Below are 21,268 nucleotides of genomic sequence, written 5' to 3'. Positions count from 1 at the left end.
ACTGTACAAATTTAAACACTTCTTTAAATAACCCCAAATTATTTGTTTGGTGTGCCTAATAAATGTAATAAATCATCATAAAAATTGACAATTTTATATTGCCAACCAAACAAAATAACAATCACTATTTTATAACTGCCAACTTTGATGTAAAGAAAACGAATTTTAGGAAAAAGAACTTTATTAAAAAAACTCAAAACAAAAATAAATTCCGTAAAGTGTACTTAAGTGTAATTCTAATGTGAGAAAAAGTGAAATAAATTTATCTATGGTGTCCTTTTCTGTGTTTACTGTACTCCCGGTCTCTATGGGGACTCCTATCTCTTTCTCTGTCACGTTCCCGACTTCTCTCTCTGACTTTCTTATCATGTCGTCTATCATCCCTATATCTGTCTCTTCGTCGTTCTCTCTCATTATCACGTAAAAAATCCCTCCTTATATCTTCTCTAACACTATGTCTGTCTCTGTCACGTGACCAATCATTACGTTCCCTGTCAGTATTTCTCGGCCTCTCATTGGTTGTTGTTGTTGCTGCTGTTGCTGCGGCAGCAGCAGCAGCAGCAGCAGCGGCTGCTTTGATGGCATATGGAGGGAATCTAACCTAAAAAAAAATAATAATAAAATTAAAATCCCCCAAACTTAGTCCTTTTTAATTACTTCCAAATGTTTTTGTATTTTCTGCTGTATAGGCACCGGAATTCGTGGAAAAAGCGTCGAAAACCACTCCAATTTGACCAACCATTGTCTCAACATTGTTCCAATGGTCATGACTTGGCCCCCACCTGCTTTAACATCCAATTCCTGCAATAAATTAAATAAAACAACATTCAACACCAATAAAAAAAACAACACGTTTCAAATACGATAGATGGCACTCTACCTGTTTGTACGCACCTCTTCATCTTCTAGATAGTCTTCGTACCATTCCAAGAGGTCTTTAGGGGGCAAAGTGTATCTTATATACATGAAACCTAACGCTCGAATATAAGGCGAATCGCAGTGGTTTATGAGGCCGTTGACTTGTTTTCGTGTCAGTTTCAATGTGAAAAGTTTGTAGAGGAGACAGTAAGCTGTGGAGACTATGCCCCCGGCACCGACGCCTCTCACACCCCCGCACATACCCGTTTGACCCGACGTACGACGTGAACCCTTCTCCCAGGGCTCCAAATGGTTCACTTTGTAGTAGATTTCATCAACAACCTCGTGGTATGTCTTCAATTCGTACAAGTTGACTAAAGGGGGTACCAAAAATAAGGTTAGAATTGTGACATTTGACTACCTACTTGATCCAACTTACTCACCTTTGAAATAGTGCGAACTTTGTATATTTGTCAATATCAAAGGGTTTAGATTCATGGTTCGTTCGTTGCCCCAAAGGGGCAACACATTACTTTGCTTCGATTTTGAGGCATATTCTAGAAAAAAGTTCTCATTTCGCACAAAAGGAAAAAAACGTAACAAATCACCTTCGTCGCTGTTTCCACCCTTGTTTTCCATCATTTTCACGGTTTTTATCACAAAAAAATCGTTGAATTTTCTAAAAATTACAATTTCTGACACAACACCGCCATTGAAATCACCAAAACTATTACCAATCGTCAAACAAAATCCCTAAAAATTTAGGTTATGACGCTTTCAAAAATCGAAAAAATGAGCGAAGAAGTGAACAGTTTAGAAGAACAAGCACGTAAAAGACAAGAACGTTTAAAATCACTCAAACGCAAACGCGAAGAAACACCCAACGACGCAAAAAATGACAATGATGCCACCAAGACTTTACCCACGTAAAACACCCCCAAAGTTACTTTTCTTTGCTTAATTGTGGTTTTCAGGCCAAAGTTTCGCAGTTACAGGCCACAAGACAAGAATTTGAATGAACATTTAGTCAAAAAACGTGAATCAATTGATGTGAGGAATGAAGTCAAGGATTTGCTCGATTTGGCTAAAAGTGACATGGTTATCGATCAATTGGACATTTCATCCCTTGCTCCAAGACAACCCGATTGGGATTTGAAACGTGACGTTGAGAAAAAACTCGAAAAATTGGCCAAACGGACACAAAAAGCCATGGCCGAGTTAATTCGAGAGAAATTGAAAGCGAAACAGGATTTGGCTGAAGTTTCAAACGCTCCAGTCGATGTGTGATTGATACTGTCTTTATTTTGTATCGATTATTGCTAATAAATTATTTTTATTGATTTAATTTTAAATTTGGCGCCTTGAATTTTGTACAATGCGCATGCGTAAACCGCCGCCATTTTGTAAAAATAGACGCTTTTGCGTTGTTGTCCACGTTTATTTTATCTCAATTTTTACCTAAAGTTAAGTCTAAATCGTGTAAATTTCACTCGTTTTGTGCTTCTTTCACTGTAAGTGTCCAACTTATGCAAAAATCCAATCGAAAAACTGTAATTTTTTTCAGGGGCGTACTTTCACCTAAAAACCCGTTTTTCTCCATTATACCTGCAAACATGTCTCGTTATCGCGAATGGGATTTATCATGCAAGGTCTACGTCGGCAATTTAGGTTCATCGGCTAGTAAACACGAAATCGAGAGCGCTTTTAGTAAATATGGACCTTTGAGGAACGTTTGGGTTGCTAGAAACCCCCCAGGATTCGCTTTTGTCGAATTTGAGGATCCGAGAGACGCCGAGGATGCTGTTCGAGGCCTCGATGGAACGTGAGTCTTCACTATAGACCCATGATGGGGTTTACATGTTTTTTTTTTAGGCGTTGTTGTGGGACCCGTGTCCGGGTTGAAATGTCCAATGGACGATCAAGGAGGGGCGGGAGCCGACGTGGCCCCATGAGATACTCCAGGTTTGTAACAAGGAACACGGAAACAAGCAGGTTTTTAGTTACAAGATTTTGATCATTGTCATTAACTCATAGGGGTGCTATTATTATTTTAAAGATTGTTTTGTAGCGATCCAGGTCCGAAAATAAGGTAAGTGTGTGGGTATTACAGTTTCCTGTAAGTGGGTAAGGTAGGGATTGATTTTGTTTGTTTTTTTTTCCCTCTGTGAGTTAATGATATATGAAAATCGCGCGTTCGTCGGCAGCAGTTAAAGTGGTTTGGCGCACGTTGCAGGGCAGCGCCACTGCTGTTGTTTTCTCCCCCCGACTGAGACCCACCCCCTCCCCGGCCACACATCTCATCAAATACATCGACACACCCAACAACAGCTACATCCACCATCAGTGGTGCGCGACTGACTACTCACCAGTACTGATTTAAAAAAATCAACGCGTCTCTGTGGTTGAACCAAAAATTGCCAAAAATCAACGACATGTCAACGGCGCGTCAATACCAACCAACTTTAAATTCTCCTCCTTTCTTCATTCTAATTGGTGGGATTTTATTATCAATTATATACGGTGTGTCACTCGTAAAATGATTGGCTACGGTAATGTATCAAAAAGGCAGTCAATCATTTTCGAAACACCCGCTATATTCAATGTATGTCATTAGAGATGTTTGTGCCTGGTTTCATTCAAAAAAAAAGAACGTAATTCCCATCGTAAGATGTTTTAATTTTTTTTGTTTTGTTTTCATTTAGGGTTTTTGTGGTTCAAATAAAAATTATTGTATTTATAGGTCGAGGTCACCCAGACGGTCGCGTTCACCGAGGTCGAGGTCACGCAGCAGGGATAGACGCAGCCGATCAGATTCCAGAGATCGTCGTTAAGAATTACACTTTTTTTTTCTCATTATGTATTCAATTACTATAACAATATGTAATTTACATGCTTTTTTATCATTTTGTCAATTAATGACATTTTTTAGTTTTAAATGTGGGCGACTCTGTACAAAAACCGAGATTTTTTTGTAATGTAAGTCACACTGTAAGGATTTATCCAGAATTTGTCGTGAATAAACAATATTTTATTGGTCAATCGCGTCTAGTAGCCCCCAAATCTTCAAAAATTAGTGTTTAGGGGCATCACCGACTTAAATTTCCAATTTCACTAAATTTAGTCCCAAATTTCCCTAAATCTTACGTCACTAACCAAAATTGAGGTTAAATAAAACAATTTACCAACGCGCCCCAAAACCAATTAGTGCCCACTCTGGAAGCCCCCTTCAGGTGAGTACCATAAAAATAGCATCGCGTGTATAACTGGTTGCATAGTGAACCATTTATGGGCTATTTTTAGCCCCCTTTGGCAGTCTTCCGCCATGCCTCGTCGTCGTTACACACCCGAAACCGACCCTCGCGAGAAAATCAAAGACTATTTTCGCAAATTCATTGCATTTATGTGTTCGCAAGTGGGCGTGGGGGCTCTTGTCGTGTGTTACACTTTAATCGGGGCTGTCGGCTTCAGTCGTCTCGAGTCGACTTTTAACGACACTTCCGTGACAAAAGTCGATTTAATTCGGGGGAATTACACGCGTTTGTTGTGGTTAGTCGCACACAAAACGAATGTTTTTAACAAAACTGAGTTTTTTATCGCCACAAATGAGAAACTCAAATGTTTCCAAAATGAAATGGTTGTGGTGATTAAAAAGGGGTACAATGGGCACGAAATGGGTAAAATGTGGACGTTTCCAGCCGCTTTGATGTTCGCTTTAAGTGTTATAACAATGATCGGGTATGGGAATCTAGTCCCCCGGACCGGTTGGGGGAAATTCGCGACTGTAGTTTACGCAGTGTTTGGGATTCCCCTATTTGTACTTTATTTCCTCAATGTGGGGGAAATACTCGCCGGTTGTTTTAAATGGATTTATACGAAATTGTACGAGTGTAGTACCCGACGAGGTGAAAAAGTCCATAAAAGGATTGTGGTCCCCACTACGGCCTGTCTTTGGGTCATGGGGGGCTATATTCTCACAGGGGCTATAATGTTCGCCGAATGGGAACATTGGACGTATTTAGATAGTGCGTATTTTTGTGTCACTAGTCTTTGTAAATTGGGTTTAGGGGATTTTGTCCCGGGGACTGCCTCACAAAATGGCAACGAATCAAAACTTGTCATTAATTTTATTTATATTTTGGTGGGGATGGGGTTGGTAGCAATGTGTTTTAATTTAATGAGAGAGGAAGTTAGAGTGAAAGTTGAGGAGTTTCGAGAGGATTTTAGACAGTGTTTGGAGGATACGAGAGTGAGGATTGAGGAGTGCTGTCGGAAGTATAGACATAGGGACCAGTTTTAGTGTTTTTTGTTTTGTTGTGTTTTTGGTGTTTTTTTTTTTTTTATTTTTATTTGGGCTTTGGGAGTGAGAAAAATCCGGCCGAGGTAAATATTTCGTAAAAAAATATTTACTTTAACATTTTTGGCCCAATTCCAGGTTCCGTGGCTATGAGATATCTCAGTGTGAATGGATACGAAAATAGAACAAATGACGTCATTTACACTCAACCGCTTCAAAAAACTGGGATCAAAAGTGCTGTGATTTACTTCGGGGGCGATATTCAGGTCTGTCACCTTAGAAAAAATAAAAAACCCCAATTCTATTTTCAGGATTTCACCGAAAATATGGAAACCCATCGAGATAATAAAAACTACCTCGAATGGAGTTTAGATAAAACGAGTCAAATACTCCAAAATGCATTTCCCGACTCACATATTATTTTAATTCGTCCATCGAGGTATTTTACCCCCGATTTGTGACACTTTTTGATGAACTTTTATCAGGATGGAGTACAAGACGTTCAGTTGTTTCGAAAATTTCACTCCTTGTGAGAATTGTGGGGTTCCCCGAAACACTGCGATGCATCATGCGATTGACCATCTCGAGAAATTAATCGAAAATTTGGAAAAAAACACTCATGACACTTTAAGTGAACTTGATTTGGTTTTAATAGGTTTTAGTAAAGGTTGCGTTGTTTTGAATCAATTTCTTTACGAGTTTTATACGTTGCAAGAAAAAACACCGTTTGTGGAGAGAATCAAAACTATGTTTTGGTTGGATGGGGGCCACAGTGGGGGGAAAAACACATGGGTTACCTCCAAGGCGGTGTTGGAGTCTTTGGCAAAGTTTGGTGGGTTTGGGAATTTTTTTAATGTTTTTTCGTACAATTTGGGATTGTAGAGATTCAAGTGAGGATTCATGTGAGTCCGTATCAGATTCAGGATGACCGCAGGCCCTGGATTAAAAAGGAAGAAAGGATTTTTTATAATACTTTGTGTGGATTAAATGTGGATGTTGGACGACGGGTGCATTCGCCGGATTTGCCCCCGACGATTTATCATCATTTTGCTGTCTTAAACGAATTTAATCATTAATAAACGAATTTTAAAAAACTTGGTTATTTCTCTGGTTCTAAAACTATGTTGATTGGCAGCACTGATAGGGTTTAATGTACGGTTTATTGATTTAGGCCACCCAAATAATTAAATTAAGTTAAAAAAATTGTTTAATTAAATAATAAGAAAAGAAGAAGAAAATCAGAAATATTAATTAGTTCAGAAGATGCAAGATTTGATGAGAAATATTTAGATTGGTAGCACTGTTGTTACTAGATTGACAGAAAAAATTTTCGTAAAATCATGTAAATCAATTAAATAACATAAAAACAATGTGGTTTTTAACGTACATCGGTTATTTGGCAATAATTGTACAATTAGTTTTCATAACAATTGCTATAGGTGAGTAATTTGGGGATTGTTCAAACCTAACCTCATTTTTTACCCCATAGCTGCAGGTCTGTATTATTTAGCCGAACTAGTCGAAGAGTATTCCACAATTGCGAAAAAATGCATTTGGTGGACAAATACAGTAAGTTGAATTTAAAATTAACCCCAAATTTACGTAAAAATTGCAGATTGTAACAGCCCTTTACGTCTGTTTGTGGCTATTTGAGAGTTTCCCCACTTATATGATTGTATGTGGGGTTTTAGCCCAAGTGGCTCATTTCTGCATTTTGAGACACTTCCCCTCAGTCTCTCTAACCTCATTGGAGTTTATTTCCGCCGTGATTTTGCTAGTTTTGAACCATTATTTCGCATTTACGTATTTTGCGACCGTACATTACGTATTTTCAGAGGTAAAAATATCAACTCAACATTTCAGGCGACTTTAATTGTGTTTCAAGGTCATGGCGTATTTTGTTTTATGGTTATGGCTCGTCCCCTTTGCCCTATTTGTATCCTTATCAGCAAATGACAGTGTTTTACCCACAATAAGTGAACAAAAAGGTGATTAAACACGCAAATAAAATGGAAAGTAAAGTAAAAATGATTTTTTGCAGATAGTGACGTCGTTTCAAATTATTTCTCCAAAAAACGAAAATACGGTTTGCTCACTTTTTTCAATTATGCAAAGGAATCGTTACTTCCAATGAGGACGAAAAAGATATTCTAGTGACTGATTACGTTTGTTTTAATTAAATTATTTGTTGTATGCAAATTTTTCATTTTTGGACCAGTCATGATTACAGGTTCCCAACTTACCGACTTTCGAAAAACAAAATTAACTCATCAAAAATCAACATTTAATACATAAATTAACTTAAATCCAACAATACTTAAATTAATCCTGCACCGTCAACCCCTTATTATGCGCTTGCAACACAGCGACCGCCTCCTCGACTTTCGCCTTCAACGAACCTTCATTATTTACCAAAGCCTTCAATTCGCTTATATCAATCTCCAATAACATTCCAGTAATCTTCCCTGCAATCTCTGGATACGTCTTCTCAATCACACGATACATTCTCTCCCCCAACATTCTTTTATCATCAGCTCCTGGATCGCCCCCATTCCCCACCGACACATTAACTCCTCTTGGGGGCGCATTCGCCGTATACTTACTATTCGGTCTTGCAATGGGCACTTGTTGTCCCGTAATCGGTCTCGCACTTCGATTAATCTGAACTTGTGGGCGTGACGTCGATCTATAAGGCGTAGCCGGTAGGAGGGGCATATTATAAGTACCATTCAAACGTGGTACTTGAGCCGTCCAACGAGGCGTCGGACGAATCTGAGCCACATGATTATAAAACCGCGGAAGGGTTGGTATAAGAAATTGGGGCGTGGTTAAAGGCGGCGACATTGTCTGATGACGAATCCTTTGCATACATTGCGCACTTAAATACGCCCTACGATCTTCATAACGTTGCGCTAGTGCAACATAAATCGGCTTCGAACCAATCATACGTCCATCCATTTCAGTAATTGCTTTAGTCGCCTCCTCAGGTGTTGAAAAACAAACAAAACCAAACCCTTTACTCCGCCCACCTTCAGTCATCACTTTCGCTGAAGTAATTGTACCAAATTGTGAAAATTCCTTACGTAAACGGTCATTATCAAAAGTATCATCCAAATTTTTGATATAAACATTCGCACCTTGAATCCGGTTATAACGTTCGAGTTTCATTTGTTCGTAACATTTTTTCAGTTCTTTGATACGTTCAGATTTTTTCTGTGCACGTCCCACGTATAAATTCGTACCGTTTAAATCATAATTGTTCATTTCAGTAACAGCTTTTTCAGCACTTTCAGAATCTTCAAATGCTATAAAACCGAAACCTTTCGAAGTACCATCCGGATTGGTCATAATAACACACGATGTGATTGTACCGTAGTTTTTAAACAAATCATAGAGTTGGTCTTGAGTCAAATTTCGGCCAAAATTCTTCACATAAACATTGGTATATTTCTTGGATTTCTCCCCGATTTCTTTCTCACGTTCAGCTCGTGGTATAAATTTCCCCACGTAGACTTTCTTACCATTCAAAAGCATACCATTCACTTTTTCGATCGCTTTATTTGCAGCTTCAACACTCTCGAAATGGACGAAACCGTAACCTTTCGAGACACCATCATCATCAATTGCAACTTTACACGAAAGTATATTTCCAAATGCGGAAAACGTATCATACATGGCTTTATTATCAATACTCTTATCCAGATTCTTGATAAATACGTTACCAATGCCCGATTTTCGCAACGAAGGGTCCCGTTGACTCCACATAATCCTGATGGGTTTCCCCTTAAGCAAGTCAAAATTCATCGTGTCCAAGACACGTTCAGCTTCGATCGTTTGACTGAAATTCACGTAAGCGTAACCGAGACTCTGTTTGGTCCTCGAATCGCGACACACCCTCAAAGACAGGATTTGACCAGCTGGGGAGAATTTCTCGTACAATAGGGCTTCAGTCACATCGGGGTGCAAGTCTCCAACGTACAAAGACGTTAAAGGAAAAAGGATTCCTTGACGGGAAGTCATTTCTACTTAACACTAGACGTATTTTTTTGGTTTTTGCACAATTTTACAAACTTTATTTATTATTTGTTTATTTATTGACTAACCTTAGCAACGATTGTTTCACAGACGACTACGACAATTTTATTTATTCCCCACGAATTGATTCTAAATAATCGGAAGCTTCGCGTTGAACTCGGTGATATTTCGCCATAACAGGACGATAATAATAGGCCTGATAATCACGTCTTTCAGCGATTTTTTCCTTGATTTGTTTTTCTAATTTTCGTAATTGGCGCTTCTCATTTTCCATGAATAAATAACACAAGTATTTCTCGTAATCTTGTTGCGGACTTGTCATTATGTACCGAGCCAAAAACCGAGTTATTGGACTCTGAAACAAAAAAAAACAAACATAACCTCACTTTCACAACTATCACACTTACCTTATAATATTCCCAATATTTCGGTGTGTACCCCTCAGGTATCTCACTCAGAGTCGCCGGACCGATAAAAACATTGGCATAGAGAGTGACAAGCCCCAATGGTATAACCCCCAACATTATATAATAGTGGAACAAATCTTTGAATTTGTTCCATTGCCAACGTGATGGTTGTATGGGAAACACTCGGTGCTCCGACATCGGACGCCCAAACACTACAAAAGGGGGTTACATAATAGCCCCCATACTGACTTGACACTCACCTTGCGCTTTTTGCGCCAAAAGTGGACGCAATTTACTCAAAATCATCTTCTAATGGCACTAACTACACTAAAAACTAGTTTTTGAATCGAATTTTGCAATTTTTCTTCGAGTGATAAATGACAAGTATGACATAACATCAGAAGTGCCAACACAAACTAGTCAATTGAACAATTTCAAATTTCTTGTCCAAACTTGTTTTTAATTGAATCAAATGGTGCGGTTTGGGGTGGAACACCCGTGAGGGGGCTTACTTATCCAAATTTTGTTTTTTGTGAGTGTTATTTCGTGAAAATTGGTGTGAGTTGGTAGCCCTTGCTGTCACTTTTGTTTTCGCCATTTTGTAAGCATCTTTTTGCGAATTTGTAATTGCGTTTAAATCGTGTGAATTGACTAAAAGTGCGTTTGATTTTGTGTAATTCCATGTGATTTCATGTGTTTTGTCCGTAGGTCATGTCATTGAGTGAGCACGACGAGGGTTACATCGTGAAATTGCGCGGTTTGCCATGGTCGGCGACCACCGAAGACATTTTAAAGTTTTTCAAGAATTGCAAAGTATTTAATGGTAAACTTGGTATTCATATGACTTCGTCACGTGAGGGTCGCCCCAGCGGTGAGGCTTTCGTCGAGTTTGAGAGTGAGGAAGACTTGAATGTGGCTTTGAGGAAAGACCGGGAGCACATCGGGAGTAGATACATCGAAGGTGGGTTTATGGGGGCTGTGGTGTGTTTATTCTGTGTTAGTTTTCAAGGTGAACAAGGCGGAAATGGATTGGGTGATTAAACGGTCAGGTCCGACTTATGGTGTCAACGATGACGGCTGTGTGAGATTAAGGGGGCTACCATTCGGGTGTTCGAAGGAGGAGATTGCGCAGTTTTTCACCGGTACGTCGTTGGGTGTGTGTAAAGTGGTCGCGAGAAATTCTTTTCATTTTTTACTACACCTTTAATTTTTTTCGTGTTGTTGAGTTCAAGGGTTGATTGGGTTATTTGGGTAGGGTTGGAGATAGTACCAAATGGGATAACTCTACTGACTGACTACTCAGGGCGGAGTTCGGGGGAGGCTTACGTACAGTTTGTTACTAAAGAAGTGGCAGAGAAAGCTCTGCTGAAACATCGGGAAAAAATTGGACACAGGTGGGGTACGGGAGGGAATGGGGGCTCCCTTTTTTATCTATCGGTTTTCGGTCACTTTCACAATTATTTTAAACACACAAGTTTTGTCAAAAAATAAATGTGATAGTGTCCGAATTGAGGTAAGTTTTGTCCCGACAGCCCCATCTTGAGCCGTCATGACATTAATACCAATCGCATTTGTGCCCCCTTTAGATACATCGAAATATTCAGAAGTAGTTTATCGGAAGTGAACAGCGTTTTGGGGTACAATAATCGTCGAGGCTCCAATTCGGGGCTATATAATTCACGACCGAGCCCCTACGACCGTGGTGATCGTTTTGGGACTTCAAATCGATTCCAATCACGTAGTTCACGCAATTTTAAAGGTGTCAATTCCGATTACAATTATGAAAAAAATTCATCAACTTGGAGCAATGGAAGTGATTCACGTGGAGGGCGAAGTCCCTACGAGATTGATTCGTGGAGTGAAAGTAATCAAACTGGAGACAGGACAATGCATTGTGTCCATATGAGGGGGCTCCCATTTAAAGCTACAGCGGCCGATATTACCGACGTATGTACACATAACCTCACTTTTATTATTAATTAATTTTTTGGTTTTAGTTTTTCAAACCAATTGTTCCCACCAATGTTAAACTATTGCAAGATCATACCGGAAGAGCTTCCGGTGAAGCAGATGTTGAATTTGCATCACACGAGGATGCTATGAGAGCAATGAGTAAAGACAAGGGTCATATGCAACATAGATATATTGAGTTGTTTTTGAATTCGGCGGGGGCCGATAACGGAAATTCCGGTTATGTTACCGGAAGGAGACGAGTTTAAATTTTATCGCTATAAAAAAAAAGACTTGAAAGTATTTATCTAGGGTTATTTTTTTACTTAAATTCTTATTTTTGTATTGTTGTGTTCAAATAACGTACAAAATGCCGGCCAAAAATTGGTTTGTTTGTTTATTGGCTGTGTTTTTGTATTCTTCTGTTTCAGAGGTTTTCATGGATGAAAATCCAATTTTACCCTCCATTACTAACTGTAATTGAACAGTTTTATAAATGAAATATTAATTTTTAGTAAATAAATTAATTTGAGTGAATTTCAAGTGTTTTGTGCTAATGTGACCCAATAAAAAATCAAGGCAGCTTCCTTAAAATTTTAACATTTTTAAAGGTATTTTAAACGGGGTAGATTCCAAAAAAAAATGATGTGTGCTGAGGGGGCCTTACTAGTGTATATTGATTCTAAAAATAGATTTATAATACATGGTTAAAAATTTCGCAAGCGGACTAGAGATGTGAAATTGAATAAAAGCGCAATTTATTGTGGTCAATAAAATACAAAAAATACCTAATCATAAACTTGAAAAAAAAACAGGAACAAAAATATAATAAATAATATATAGAAAAATGAAGCTTAATTAACAAACAACACTCAGTAGTAGTAAATTGTCGCCTACGTGGTTAAGTGCAATAAATAAGTTGTTATCTTGTTTTTAAGTATAGATAGTGCCCCCATAATCCTGTACCCTGTCTCACGATTTGTGGCACTATATTTGTTTTTCATCGTGCTTCCTTTGCTGTCAATTTATCGATCAATTCTTGAAGAGGGGCTTGTTCTCGTCGCTCAATTAAACTAAATTCCTGAAAGAAAAAAATTATTATTGGGGATCCCCCTCATGTTGACTCACCTGAACGAAAAAAATAAAATGCTTGAAAGAGGTATTGAGATGTGCCTCTTCCCCTAATTGCACAACTTGACTAAAATGTTGATGGTAAATGTGTGCATAGACACGAAAAAGTCTCTTAAGAATCGTTTTAGCAATCGAGAGAAAATTCTTCGGAAATGGAACCCCAATTTTCGAGGGAAAAAGCGTCTCATCATCGAGTTGGTCTTGCACCCATGTCATGAGATAATCAATGTATTTGGGTGCAGAGCACTTGATCGGTTTTTTAACAGTGTGACCATCAGCCCAATGGTATTCGTATTTGGGGCCCGCCGACATAATGGGGCAACTCTCCTCAGTGCAAAACTCGGTGATTGTCCCGTACAACATGTTGATTTGATTGAAGAAATCTACAGCTGGAAACAAGGGGGCTGTATTTGTGGGGTTGGTGAGACTTGGAGTACGTACTGTTGACGGCTACCCACTCGTTGAGGTCTTCGCCCTCGGGGAGCATCACCGCCAAACGCAAGTTTCCAGAGCCCAAAGTGGCCGCAGCGTGTTTCATTAATTCGTATTGGTGGGTGCCTTCAGGGATGTTCTTTTTGGGCTTGAAGGTCTTAGACGAGCGGCTACCGCTACAAGGGGGCTAGTAAGGGGGCTAAGTGTCACTTGGGGGGTACTTACAAGAGGAAACTCATCGTGGGTGCGATTTGAGTCAGTCAAAGGCGAAATGGGACGCAATCACTGAAAATAAACCCATAATCCATCGACCAGAAACAATTATTCACGATGAAAGTCTTATCGGTACCATTTTCGTGACCTTGGAATGGCTACTGTCAAAAACAAGCGCCAATTTTGAATTTTTTCCACAATTTTAACACAAACAAACGCAAATTATCAACAGTTCGGTTAATACAGTGTTTTAACAATTAACAAAACACGAAAAAAGTATCAGTAAGTTAGAAAAATGCAAAATTTGCAATTATTCTCAATAGTGATTTTTGTCAAGTAACGTTGGTACTTTCATTTAACCTCACTTTTCAAAAAAACCATCACAACAAAAACTAACGTGTTTTATGTAAAATTATTTATTTGTAAGCACACAATTCTCAATTAATTACTAATTAATTTCAGGGTAACATTTCAAGTCGTTTGGTATGGCCCCCATTACAAATTTGAAATTTACCACAAATTATGAGATTTGCCCCGAAAATTCCACTTTAAGCCGACTTTTAAACGATTTAAAATCATGCAATGACGATTCAATTTACAAAAAATTGATCGACAAAATCGTAAGTAATTTTTTTTAATATACAGGGTGTATGAAAAAAATCACTATTTAAGCTCGACACCTACGACACTCATCAGGATTACCACGTCCGAAACGTCGTAATCGAAGCGTTTACCAACACAAACGCTCGCAAAAATTTGCTCAAATACATGTACAAAAAATTAAATTTGCGTCAAATTGGTCAAATGACTTTTTTTGAACACATTGTATCAAGTGTTACGAATGAGTGTAAAGAAAATTTGGATAATTTCGTTTTTAGTGTGACATTGTGTGATAAAGTTGTGCATTTTTTCGCGTGTTGTATACAAAATTTTAGTCACGATTTTTTAGAAAAAACTTTTTTGTTTTATTTTTACAGTCTGGAGGCGTTTACGAGTCAATTATCGTAAGTTGGCTGTGATGAAATGTCAAATTTTTATAATTTTTTTGTAGCTATGGTAATGATTGTTTGTGTATGGTTTTGCATCAGTTGGCTGTGACTATACCACGTGCAAATATAAAACAATTGAGTAATTATGCCCTTGAAATGGTTGTATTGACTTTTGAAATTTTGCAAAATTATGAAAATTTTAAATTTGAGACAATTTTGGATAGTTTTGTAGTTTTTTCGTACTTTTCGGTTCAATTACCCGACAATGAAACTGTCTTTTTGGTAAGTTTTGTCAATTTTTGGACAAATTTATAATTTTTTCCCCACAGAAACACCGAAATTATCCCATTTTGGATTTCATAGATAACGAAAAAAATGATTTTTGTGTGATTCTTGAAAGTAAAAATTTTCCGAATTTATTCAAAACTGATCGATTGAAAGCAATTCTTTACTTGACCATTTCGAATACTGTCCCACGTGACGTACTTTCATTGAAAATATCCGAAAAACCGCTCTGCGAATCACTTTACACAACTTTAATCGATTTAGGAATGAGGTAAATCCCCGAAAAGTCCAAAAACTCGTTAACTTATTTTTTTTCAGTTTGACCAACTTTCCCGACCCAATAGTCCCCATAAGTCGCACTTTGGATACACTCTCAAAACACATAATCCATTCATCGAATTTTCCACACCTTTTTGTGCAAAGTTTCGACTTTATTTGGACACATTTGGACCATTTCGTCGATCACGTGACCCAAAACACTAAATCACTCTTGGAAAAATTAACAATTGAAGCGCAAAAACGCCACCGAAATGGCGAAAAGTCGCCTTTGGAAAAACTCATCGTCGAATTGAATTCGTTACCAACTTTCGGTAAAGTTCGACTTGTTGCATGTCATGTGACCAGTCACGTGATCGATTCGCATTTGTTTGATTCGTATTTTCGCAATAAACTCTTGATGGTTGCAGCAGCCACATCAGATAACATTGTCGGTAATACAGAATTCTGTAAATCGAAAATTAATTTATTGTGATTTTAGGCCGCTTTAGCTTACTCGAATCTAATGTTACAAGAGAATTGTGACGAGAAAATTGTTCAAGTTTGGTTAAAACCGGTTTTAGGTGTTTTACGAATGAAACAAAGTAAAGTTTTAGAGGATATAATCACGTTAGCTGTGCGCAAAAAACCGACGATTTTTTCGATTTTATTTACAAATCTAGTGACAACATCGGTTGAGTGTTCAATTGTTTTAAAGTGTGTTCGGTTGGCACGCATGACTGGAAGTAAATTTGGGCGGGAAATTGACTCAACATGGCGTTGTTTAATACCGAAAAAACAATTGGAGTTGTTTATGTGTCACCATGACGACGAGATTCGAATCGATGCACTTCAAGTCGTTGCTGAATGTCAAAAAAGTACCGAAATTTTTACCGATTTCGAATTGACGTTTCTGATTCGGTATTTTCGATACAACGTTTCGGTTTCTAGTGCCAACATCAGGACACGATTTGTGACGTATTATAAGAAGGTTTTGCGACGTTTTAATGTCACGTGGACGAAAAATCCGAATACGGATTATGGTGTTTTTCTACGCCATCTGTTGGAAATTTTGATAATTAATTTGTCGCCAGACTCGAATTATTCTCGACGTTTTATTTCGATGGAATTGTTACTTTTTATTCGAAATTTTTACGATTGGAGAAAGTGAGTCAAACTTTGAATTTTTTTTAGTAATTTTCGGTCTAGTCTGTTTCAGGCTGATGATATTGAAAATTTGAAACATTTGATTCTCGATGGTTACGAATCGAATAAAAGTTTGGCTGTTGAGATTTTAAAATCGTTCGAAAAACTCGACTTTTCAGACAATTTCCTCCAAATGTTGGTAGCCATGCTTTCGGATATTCGTCCGAATCAGAGTCTTTCGGCTTGTTACTATTTTCAGTTGGTACAACCGGAAATTAATGTCGTTGCGCCTTTATTCGACAATATTGCCAACCTTAACGATGAAACCCCGATTTATGGAATCTTCCAACTTATTCGTTACAATCCGAAAGCATTCACCTACACGTGGGAACAGTACTGCCAACTGTGTCTAAAATACGGTACTGCAGTGCTACCAATCGTCGCAAATTTAGCACCGGAAGGTTATCTTCCTGAAGAAAGCGATATTACCGACACGGACCAATCATCAAAATCACAAAAAATTTTAGTCAATTCGTGGAAAACAATGAAAGAAGTCATGTTATTAATGGCCGATCTTGTCAAAAAAACAATACAAAATGAAAACACAGACAACTCGCTTTCGGAAGATTTTCTACGAAAAATTGGCGATTTTTTCTTAGATATTTTCATCCAAGCTAAACATCGAGGTGTTTTTGAACAAGCCCACGTGGCCTTTAATACCATCTGTCAAAGTTTTCTAGCGTAAGTATTTGAATTTGGCGCCAAAATTTCAGTTTCAGTTACCATGGTTACGTCGTCGATTTTTGGCGCTAAATTTGAATTTTTCAGTTCAAAAAATACAAATTTGAGTCAATTGCCATCGAAGTGGCTTACCGAGGCTGTTTGTCTCTGTATTGGTGAAACAATCGATGATCGTTTATCACCAACGCGTCGTAGTGCCGGTCTTCCGTTTTTAATTCTGGTACATACCAACCTTCAAACTCCAAAAACCCTGTCTAATGTTCGTTTTGGTAGAGTCTCCTTCCGAATCTTACCGAAACAAGTCTCGAGTATCTCCGAAGCACACTCGATTCACTGTTATCGATTTCGAGTGATTCCCCCGCCGAGCTTCGCATCCATTGTCTCAATGTTTTACGTTTTTTATTCAAAGATTCGAAATTGGGTGAGAATATAATTGTTTATGTGGATCGTGGTGCGATTTTGGCACTTTGTAATTACAAAAGTCGTACATGGGGTGTACGAAATTCGGCCACATTGTTATGGTCGGCGCTGGTGAGACGAATTTTTGGTGTGAAAGAAACCAAGATGGCGTTGACGGTGTTTCATGCCCGTTATCCGCAATTGTTTGAGTTTTTATTACACGAGCTACAACACGAGTGCGATAAAAAAGAAAGTCTAGTTTTGGAACCGATTTTGATGGTCTTAGGACAGCTATATCCGGGATGTAATGAGACGATTAATACACAAGTGATGAAATATTTGTGTTATGTTGAGGTGTGTATGAAAAGTTCGTGTTTACGCACGAGGGATTTAGCAGCGAGGGCATCACTTGCACTAATTGGAGAAAATCTATTTCAATCACGTTTGGATAAAAGTTTTGAACGAATTTCACGAAATTTGACAGATAATGAATGTCACGGATTGTTGTTACAAGTAACGAAAACAAAACAACGTCGTGAGTGACTCTCAATTTTTTTGTTTCAGATTTTACATATTTTTCAAAGCAAAGATTTCGATAAATTACCAATAACGACGTATTTGGAACAAAGTTTGCATTTATTGAGACGAGGCGAAAGCCGAGTTTGTCACCACTTAACTGTAACTTTATACATGGATATGGTTTTTATGTTATTATCAAGGTAAAAAATTAATGTCACAATTATCATTACTCTTATTTTTTTTCAGAAGTCGTGATTATAAAAATTTGGATTTATTTAAAAAAATTGTAGAATTGTTATCACAAATGCGTACAGAGGGCGCATATCACGAATGGAGCCGTTTTCAATTGTTACTCTTTATCATTTTAAATAAATTCGAACGTTGTGATAACACTTATCACATAATCGGCGCCATGTTTGAAAAATATTTGACAGGAAATACACAAATGCGTCACAAATGTCTTCATTTTTTGATTTATTTGAATCAGGAAGTGAGCCGTGACCGGTTCAAAGAACATCCGTTAATAGTGGCCGGTAATGTAGAAATCTGTACACAAATCAAACTTTTGGTACATTCATTTGATTCACATACGAAAAAACAATTGTTGACTAGTCTACATGCATTCTTGATACGTTTTTTTGACACTGAATTGAGAACAAAAAACGATTTGATTTTGGTATTACTGTTATTGGAATTTTATCCGTGTTATTTTAACACGGACCGCAGACTAAACACATTGGAACATCTAATTGCTATGGCAACGAATGATGAAGTTACGTCTTGTGTAATTTCGGTTGTGAAAACCATCTTGAAAAAGTGGCAACCGGATGCGAATTTTATTGGGGATTTCGTGAAATTATTACAGGAATCTGCCGCACCGGCAGCCCCCGAATGGCGACGCCTGGCCGTTGCCCAATGTCTCGTCGATGTATGGAAGTGTCTCAAAGTGCCCCCTTTCGAAAAATACAATTTATCCAACATTATCCTAGTATTATTAGAAGATGACGAGCCACTTGTGAGACAAACAATGAGTCTAGTCGGTAATACAGTTTCCTCACCGGAGCGTTCACGCGAATTGTTTTTATCATCAATTGCATGGGAATTACCGCCCGATTTTGCCATCAATTTTCTCGTTTCGTGGTCGTTGCGCCACCTACCGGAAATAACACGTGACGTTTCTGACGTAATAAGTCACGTGATAATTTCAAACTCGCACCACAGTCTCGTATGTTACAGGTGTATGAAAGAGGCGAGTTGAACACACACGCTGAGAATATTCCAGTGGCGTACGCGGCCAGTGACGTACTCCATGGGTTAGTATGGAACCATGATGGGTCGATTTTACTCGAAGAGAGAACACTATTGGTCACAAGAGTCGTATTAAATGCTTTAATCAAGTTACCATCGGTTATGGTGGATTCAGGGGTGAAGAAAACTGTGATTTGTGCATTGAGGAGGATTTTAGTGTTTCTTGAGGAGGGGGGAAGTGACTTTTGTAGAAATTTTAAATTATTTTTTAATACGAAAATTCTGACGTTTTTACGAAATCGGATCAAGAGTGACAATTACGCAACTGTTAAATGTTTTTTCACTTATTTGTATAATCCGGTCCTGGAGGTCCATTTCAAATTTCCGTGATTCAAATTTAGCGCCAAATAGACGTTACTATAGTTACGCTTGCTTTTTTGGCGCTAAATTTAAATTATTTTACGTTCTAGGCAATAAAACCGATTATTTTAAAATGTCATGAAACTATACCGTAAGATAAGGTGTTTTTTTATTTATTTTTATTTTATTTTAATTTAAATTGCAAAAAAACAGATCACGCCTCGTATTGGTCAATCGGGTAATGTTTCTTGTACTTGTCCACGTGTTTCTTCATCTCGTTCATTTGTTTCCTGTAAAAATTCGTCCAATCACAACGCTTAATTTATTGCAAGACTCACTCGATATGTTCGGGCATAAATTTGTAAACATCCTTGAAACATTCGTTCCAATTCGGTTTTAATTTCTTTTCACCGTGTGTAAAAGCCTTCATTACAGCCTCTCTTGTCTCTTTCAAAAACTTCTTTTCTTCATCTTCACTCCACAAACCTTTTTTCATCAAATAAATCTTCATTTTCGTGGCTGGATTATCAGTAGTTGCCCATTGGTCAACTTCTTCTTGACTTCGATACGCCGTACTGTCATCAGAAGTTGAATGGTGCCCCAATCTATACGCCATTGCCTCAACCACCACCGGTTTACTCTCCTCTAAACAATATTTTTTTGCAAGTTTGGTAGCATTGTAAACAGCGAAAATATCATTCCCGTCGACTCGCAATGTGTGAATCCCATAAGCGGGCCCCCTTGCAGCCACCCCATCCCCCCGGTACTGGTCCTTAACAGGCGTCGAAATCGCATACCCATTATTGCGACAAAAGAGTATCACGGGACATTCAAGAGTCGCTGCGAAATTAAAAGCTGCATGTGCGTCCCCCTCGGACGCCGCCCCATCACCGTAATAACACACCACAACTCGGCCTGTGCCCTTGAGGGCGTAGGCAGCCCCCACAGCTTGCGGCATCTGTGTACTCAACGGGCTTGAAATTGTCACAAAATTCAAGTGTTTGGCACCGTAATGGACCGGCATTTGGCGCCCCTTCCCCAAATCATCCCTATTTCCGTAACACTGATCGATGAATTGTTGGAGGGCGAAGCCCCGCCATACCAAAACCCCGGCTTCGCGGTATTGCCCATAAATGACGTCCTCCAGGTCCAAAGCAGCGGCGCTACCCACATGGATGGCCTCTTCCCCGTAGTTGGTCATGTAAAAAGAGATGCGACCTTGACGTTGACTCTCATAGAGGATTTTATCGAGTGTGTTGAGCGTCCTCATGTCTTTATACATTTTTAGAAGAGTTTCTTGTGGAAGATTTGGGTCATTTGAGGGGTCAATAATGGACCCTTTACGGTCCATGACACGGTACACGGGGATAGGGGCATAACTCGACTTGGTCACAAAAGACAGCTTTTCGGTCCAGGTTGTTTGGGCCCCCGGGAAATAAGGCCCCTATAAGTTAGGCAACCAAAAATACATGCAATTTTTTATTAAATTAAAAAATACTCAACTCACAGTATGCAAATAACGTCGATTTTTTAACAATTGGAGACACTTTCGCGTTGCCATTTTATCACTCAATGACAATTAATTTGGCTTGTTTTTTCAAGCCTGACCTTTGTTGTAATACCAGCGAGTTTATCAAGTAATCACTGGTGATTGTTGAAATATTCCGAAAAAACAATAGAGGGGAGGGGATAATTTATTCATAGAAAAACAATACGGGCACTTTTAACGTGTTATTTTTTCAATTATCTTAATTGTAAATTTACTTTTGATAGTAGTGTCAAAAATTGGTTATCTGTTATTTATTAACTGCAATATCGTTTTTTTTTTACGTTAAATGTTTCTCATTATTAGATTATTATTATTATATTTGCTTAATCGTTATCAGAGTGTTTAAAACAGCACAGGTGTATTGCGGGTTGTCTACACCAAAGTTAACATTTTTATTTTTGTGTTTTGCGTTAATAGATGCTGAAATGCGAATTTGTGTCTGAGAATCGATGAATAA

The 21,268-nt window shown here is 38.3% G+C and overlaps 11 protein-coding genes across 13 annotated transcripts; 6 read left to right on the top strand and 5 right to left on the bottom strand.

Moving 5' to 3' along the window:
• Positions 1–163: 163 nt before the first annotated feature.
• LOC123009730 (pre-mRNA-splicing factor 38B) lies at positions 164–1,627 on the bottom strand. Its single transcript, XM_044406223.1, has 5 exons — positions 1,467–1,627; positions 1,302–1,415; positions 895–1,232; positions 658–801; positions 164–601 (listed from the first exon to the last, which is right to left on the bottom strand). Exons 1-5 carry the CDS (start codon positions 1,498–1,500, stop codon positions 263–265), a joined length of 969 nt encoding a protein of 322 aa, XP_044262158.1. The 5' UTR covers positions 1,501–1,627; the 3' UTR covers positions 164–262.
• LOC123009731 (coiled-coil domain-containing protein 12) lies at positions 1,581–2,198 on the top strand. The gene is made up of 2 exons (XM_044406224.1): positions 1,581–1,784; positions 1,833–2,198. The coding sequence occupies exons 1-2, from the start codon at positions 1,627–1,629 to the stop codon at positions 2,143–2,145; spliced, it is 471 nt and encodes a 156-aa protein (XP_044262159.1). The 5' UTR covers positions 1,581–1,626; the 3' UTR covers positions 2,146–2,198.
• A 51-nt stretch (positions 2,199–2,249) lies between these two features.
• LOC123010048 (RNA-binding protein 1-like) lies at positions 2,250–3,897 on the top strand. Of its 2 annotated transcripts, none has more exons than XM_044406672.1 (4): positions 2,250–2,369; positions 2,423–2,680; positions 2,731–2,820; positions 3,599–3,897. In XM_044406672.1, exons 2-4 carry the CDS (start codon positions 2,472–2,474, stop codon positions 3,687–3,689), a joined length of 390 nt encoding a protein of 129 aa, XP_044262607.1. In that variant the 5' UTR covers positions 2,250–2,369; positions 2,423–2,471; the 3' UTR covers positions 3,690–3,897. The 2 variants fall into 2 exon arrangements, with proteins under 2 accessions (XP_044262607.1, XP_044262608.1); XM_044406673.1 differs by having other exon boundaries at positions 3,092–3,897.
• A 90-nt stretch (positions 3,898–3,987) lies between these two features.
• Positions 3,988–6,392, top strand: LOC123010044 (UPF0565 protein C2orf69 homolog). 2 transcript variants are annotated; one of them, XM_044406668.1, is made up of 5 exons: positions 3,988–4,088; positions 5,291–5,418; positions 5,464–5,591; positions 5,638–5,984; positions 6,035–6,392. In XM_044406668.1, the coding sequence occupies exons 2-5, from the start codon at positions 5,302–5,304 to the stop codon at positions 6,226–6,228; spliced, it is 786 nt and encodes a 261-aa protein (XP_044262603.1). In that variant the 5' UTR covers positions 3,988–4,088; positions 5,291–5,301; the 3' UTR covers positions 6,229–6,392. The 2 variants fall into 2 exon arrangements, with proteins under 2 accessions (XP_044262603.1, XP_044262602.1); XM_044406667.1 differs by lacking the exons at positions 3,988–4,088; positions 6,035–6,392 and adding an exon at positions 4,105–5,238 and having other exon boundaries at positions 5,464–5,781.
• LOC123010046 (protein TEX261) lies at positions 6,389–7,345 on the top strand. The gene is made up of 5 exons (XM_044406670.1): positions 6,389–6,591; positions 6,642–6,721; positions 6,768–6,989; positions 7,038–7,140; positions 7,194–7,345. The coding sequence occupies exons 1-5, from the start codon at positions 6,522–6,524 to the stop codon at positions 7,304–7,306; spliced, it is 588 nt and encodes a 195-aa protein (XP_044262605.1). The 5' UTR covers positions 6,389–6,521; the 3' UTR covers positions 7,307–7,345.
• A 69-nt stretch (positions 7,346–7,414) lies between these two features.
• LOC123010041 (polyadenylate-binding protein 4-like) lies at positions 7,415–9,312 on the bottom strand. Its single transcript, XM_044406663.1, has one exon. It carries the CDS (start codon positions 9,170–9,172, stop codon positions 7,475–7,477), a length of 1,698 nt encoding a protein of 565 aa, XP_044262598.1. The 5' UTR covers positions 9,173–9,312; the 3' UTR covers positions 7,415–7,474.
• On the bottom strand, positions 9,224–10,017 carry LOC123010047 (NADH dehydrogenase [ubiquinone] 1 beta subcomplex subunit 5, mitochondrial). The gene is made up of 3 exons (XM_044406671.1): positions 9,855–10,017; positions 9,595–9,806; positions 9,224–9,542 (listed from the first exon to the last, which is right to left on the bottom strand). Exons 1-3 carry the CDS (start codon positions 9,898–9,900, stop codon positions 9,297–9,299), a joined length of 504 nt encoding a protein of 167 aa, XP_044262606.1. The 5' UTR covers positions 9,901–10,017; the 3' UTR covers positions 9,224–9,296.
• Positions 10,018–10,094: 77 nt separating this feature from the next.
• On the top strand, positions 10,095–12,081 carry LOC123010043 (heterogeneous nuclear ribonucleoprotein H-like). Its single transcript, XM_044406666.1, has 6 exons — positions 10,095–10,251; positions 10,303–10,555; positions 10,596–10,736; positions 10,850–10,988; positions 11,181–11,541; positions 11,592–12,081. Exons 2-6 carry the CDS (start codon positions 10,306–10,308, stop codon positions 11,811–11,813), a joined length of 1,113 nt encoding a protein of 370 aa, XP_044262601.1. The 5' UTR covers positions 10,095–10,251; positions 10,303–10,305; the 3' UTR covers positions 11,814–12,081.
• Positions 12,082–12,280: 199 nt separating this feature from the next.
• On the bottom strand, positions 12,281–13,494 carry LOC123010045 (MOB kinase activator 1B). Its single transcript, XM_044406669.1, has 4 exons — positions 13,333–13,494; positions 13,117–13,283; positions 12,673–13,064; positions 12,281–12,625 (listed from the first exon to the last, which is right to left on the bottom strand). Exons 1-4 carry the CDS (start codon positions 13,344–13,346, stop codon positions 12,545–12,547), a joined length of 654 nt encoding a protein of 217 aa, XP_044262604.1. The 5' UTR covers positions 13,347–13,494; the 3' UTR covers positions 12,281–12,544.
• A 174-nt stretch (positions 13,495–13,668) lies between these two features.
• On the top strand, positions 13,669–19,438 carry LOC123010040 (thyroid adenoma-associated protein homolog). Its single transcript, XM_044406662.1, has 13 exons — positions 13,669–13,726; positions 13,783–13,940; positions 13,993–14,324; positions 14,372–14,591; positions 14,639–14,865; positions 14,913–15,300; positions 15,352–16,016; positions 16,059–16,736; positions 16,824–16,956; positions 17,010–17,648; positions 17,700–17,854; positions 17,901–18,837; positions 18,891–19,438. Exons 2-13 carry the CDS (start codon positions 13,806–13,808, stop codon positions 19,290–19,292), a joined length of 4,911 nt encoding a protein of 1,636 aa, XP_044262597.1. The 5' UTR covers positions 13,669–13,726; positions 13,783–13,805; the 3' UTR covers positions 19,293–19,438.
• LOC123010042 (2-oxoisovalerate dehydrogenase subunit alpha, mitochondrial) lies at positions 19,415–20,926 on the bottom strand. Its single transcript, XM_044406664.1, has 3 exons — positions 20,770–20,926; positions 19,601–20,706; positions 19,415–19,552 (listed from the first exon to the last, which is right to left on the bottom strand). The coding sequence occupies exons 1-3, from the start codon at positions 20,821–20,823 to the stop codon at positions 19,477–19,479; spliced, it is 1,236 nt and encodes a 411-aa protein (XP_044262599.1). The 5' UTR covers positions 20,824–20,926; the 3' UTR covers positions 19,415–19,476.
• Between the last annotated feature and the right edge of the window lie 342 nt (positions 20,927–21,268).

This window comes from Tribolium madens, unplaced genomic scaffold (genome assembly GCF_015345945.1).
Source record: "Tribolium madens isolate multiple individuals breed KSU strain unplaced genomic scaffold, Tmad_KSU_1.1 Scaffold_7;HRSCAF=85;Tcas5.2_LG10, whole genome shotgun sequence".
Taxonomy (NCBI): domain Eukaryota; kingdom Metazoa; phylum Arthropoda; class Insecta; order Coleoptera; family Tenebrionidae; genus Tribolium; species Tribolium madens.
Note: the sequence above shows the minus strand (reverse complement) of the source record. Positions and strands in the feature narration are given on the sequence as shown.

What these genes read in the sequence shown, in the direction of transcription:
- LOC123009730 (XM_044406223.1), bottom strand. Translation starts at nt 1,500, where the DNA reads ATGATGGAAAACAAGGGTGGAAACAGCGACGAAG. An exon ending in GGGTGGAAACAGCGACGAAG is followed by an intron (nt 1,416 to 1,466) that starts GTGATTTGTTAC and finishes ACTTTTTTCTAG; the next exon opens with AATATGCCTCAAAATCGAAG. An exon ending in AAATACAAAAACATTTGGAA is followed by an intron (nt 602 to 657) that starts GTAATTAAAAAG and finishes ATTTTTTTTTAG; the next exon opens with GTTAGATTCCCTCCATATGC.
- LOC123009731 (XM_044406224.1), top strand. Translation starts at nt 1,627, where the DNA reads ATGACGCTTTCAAAAATCGAAAAAATGAGCGAAGAAGTGAACAGTTTA. An exon ending in GCCACCAAGACTTTACCCAC is followed by an intron (nt 1,785 to 1,832) that starts GTAAAACACCCC and finishes TGTGGTTTTCAG; the next exon opens with GCCAAAGTTTCGCAGTTACA.
- LOC123010048 (XM_044406672.1), top strand. Translation starts at nt 2,472, where the DNA reads ATGTCTCGTTATCGCGAATGGGATTTATCATGCAAGGTCTACGTCGGC. An exon ending in GTTCGAGGCCTCGATGGAAC is followed by an intron (nt 2,681 to 2,730) that starts GTGAGTCTTCAC and finishes TTTTTTTTTTAG; the next exon opens with GCGTTGTTGTGGGACCCGTG. An exon ending in GGCCCCATGAGATACTCCAG is followed by an intron (nt 2,821 to 3,598) that starts GTTTGTAACAAG and finishes TTGTATTTATAG; the next exon opens with GTCGAGGTCACCCAGACGGT.
- LOC123010044 (XM_044406667.1), top strand. Translation starts at nt 4,181, where the DNA reads ATGCCTCGTCGTCGTTACACACCCGAAACCGACCCTCGCGAGAAAATC.
- LOC123010046 (XM_044406670.1), top strand. Translation starts at nt 6,522, where the DNA reads ATGTGGTTTTTAACGTACATCGGTTATTTGGCAATAATTGTACAATTA. An exon ending in TTTCATAACAATTGCTATAG is followed by an intron (nt 6,592 to 6,641) that starts GTGAGTAATTTG and finishes TTTACCCCATAG; the next exon opens with CTGCAGGTCTGTATTATTTA. An exon ending in TACATTACGTATTTTCAGAG is followed by an intron (nt 6,990 to 7,037) that starts GTAAAAATATCA and finishes TTGTGTTTCAAG; the next exon opens with GTCATGGCGTATTTTGTTTT.
- LOC123010041 (XM_044406663.1), bottom strand. Translation starts at nt 9,172, where the DNA reads ATGACTTCCCGTCAAGGAATCCTTTTTCCTTTAACGTCTTTGTACGTT.
- LOC123010047 (XM_044406671.1), bottom strand. Translation starts at nt 9,900, where the DNA reads ATGATTTTGAGTAAATTGCGTCCACTTTTGGCGCAAAAAGCGCAAG. An exon ending in TTTGGCGCAAAAAGCGCAAG is followed by an intron (nt 9,807 to 9,854) that starts GTGAGTGTCAAG and finishes CCCCTTTTGTAG; the next exon opens with TGTTTGGGCGTCCGATGTCG. An exon ending in AATATTGGGAATATTATAAG is followed by an intron (nt 9,543 to 9,594) that starts GTAAGTGTGATA and finishes TTTTTGTTTCAG; the next exon opens with AGTCCAATAACTCGGTTTTT.
- LOC123010043 (XM_044406666.1), top strand. Translation starts at nt 10,306, where the DNA reads ATGTCATTGAGTGAGCACGACGAGGGTTACATCGTGAAATTGCGCGGT. An exon ending in CGGGAGTAGATACATCGAAG is followed by an intron (nt 10,556 to 10,595) that starts GTGGGTTTATGG and finishes ATTCTGTGTTAG; the next exon opens with TTTTCAAGGTGAACAAGGCG. An exon ending in GATTGCGCAGTTTTTCACCG is followed by an intron (nt 10,737 to 10,849) that starts GTACGTCGTTGG and finishes TTATTTGGGTAG; the next exon opens with GGTTGGAGATAGTACCAAAT.
- LOC123010045 (XM_044406669.1), bottom strand. An exon ending in CGAGTGGGTAGCCGTCAACA is followed by an intron (nt 13,065 to 13,116) that starts GTACGTACTCCA and finishes CCTTGTTTCCAG; the next exon opens with CTGTAGATTTCTTCAATCAA. An exon ending in ATTTTATTTTTTTCGTTCAG is followed by an intron (nt 12,626 to 12,672) that starts GTGAGTCAACAT and finishes TTTTTCTTTCAG; the next exon opens with GAATTTAGTTTAATTGAGCG.
- LOC123010040 (XM_044406662.1), top strand. Translation starts at nt 13,806, where the DNA reads ATGGCCCCCATTACAAATTTGAAATTTACCACAAATTATGAGATTTGC. An exon ending in CAGCCACATCAGATAACATT is followed by an intron (nt 15,301 to 15,351) that starts GTCGGTAATACA and finishes TTGTGATTTTAG; the next exon opens with GCCGCTTTAGCTTACTCGAA. An exon ending in GTTTTTATGTTATTATCAAG is followed by an intron (nt 17,855 to 17,900) that starts GTAAAAAATTAA and finishes ATTTTTTTTCAG; the next exon opens with AAGTCGTGATTATAAAAATT.
- LOC123010042 (XM_044406664.1), bottom strand. Translation starts at nt 20,823, where the DNA reads ATGGCAACGCGAAAGTGTCTCCAATTGTTAAAAAATCGACGTTATTTG. An exon ending in ATCGACGTTATTTGCATACT is followed by an intron (nt 20,707 to 20,769) that starts GTGAGTTGAGTA and finishes CCTAACTTATAG; the next exon opens with GGGCCTTATTTCCCGGGGGC. An exon ending in TTTATGCCCGAACATATCGA is followed by an intron (nt 19,553 to 19,600) that starts GTGAGTCTTGCA and finishes GAATTTTTACAG; the next exon opens with GAAACAAATGAACGAGATGA.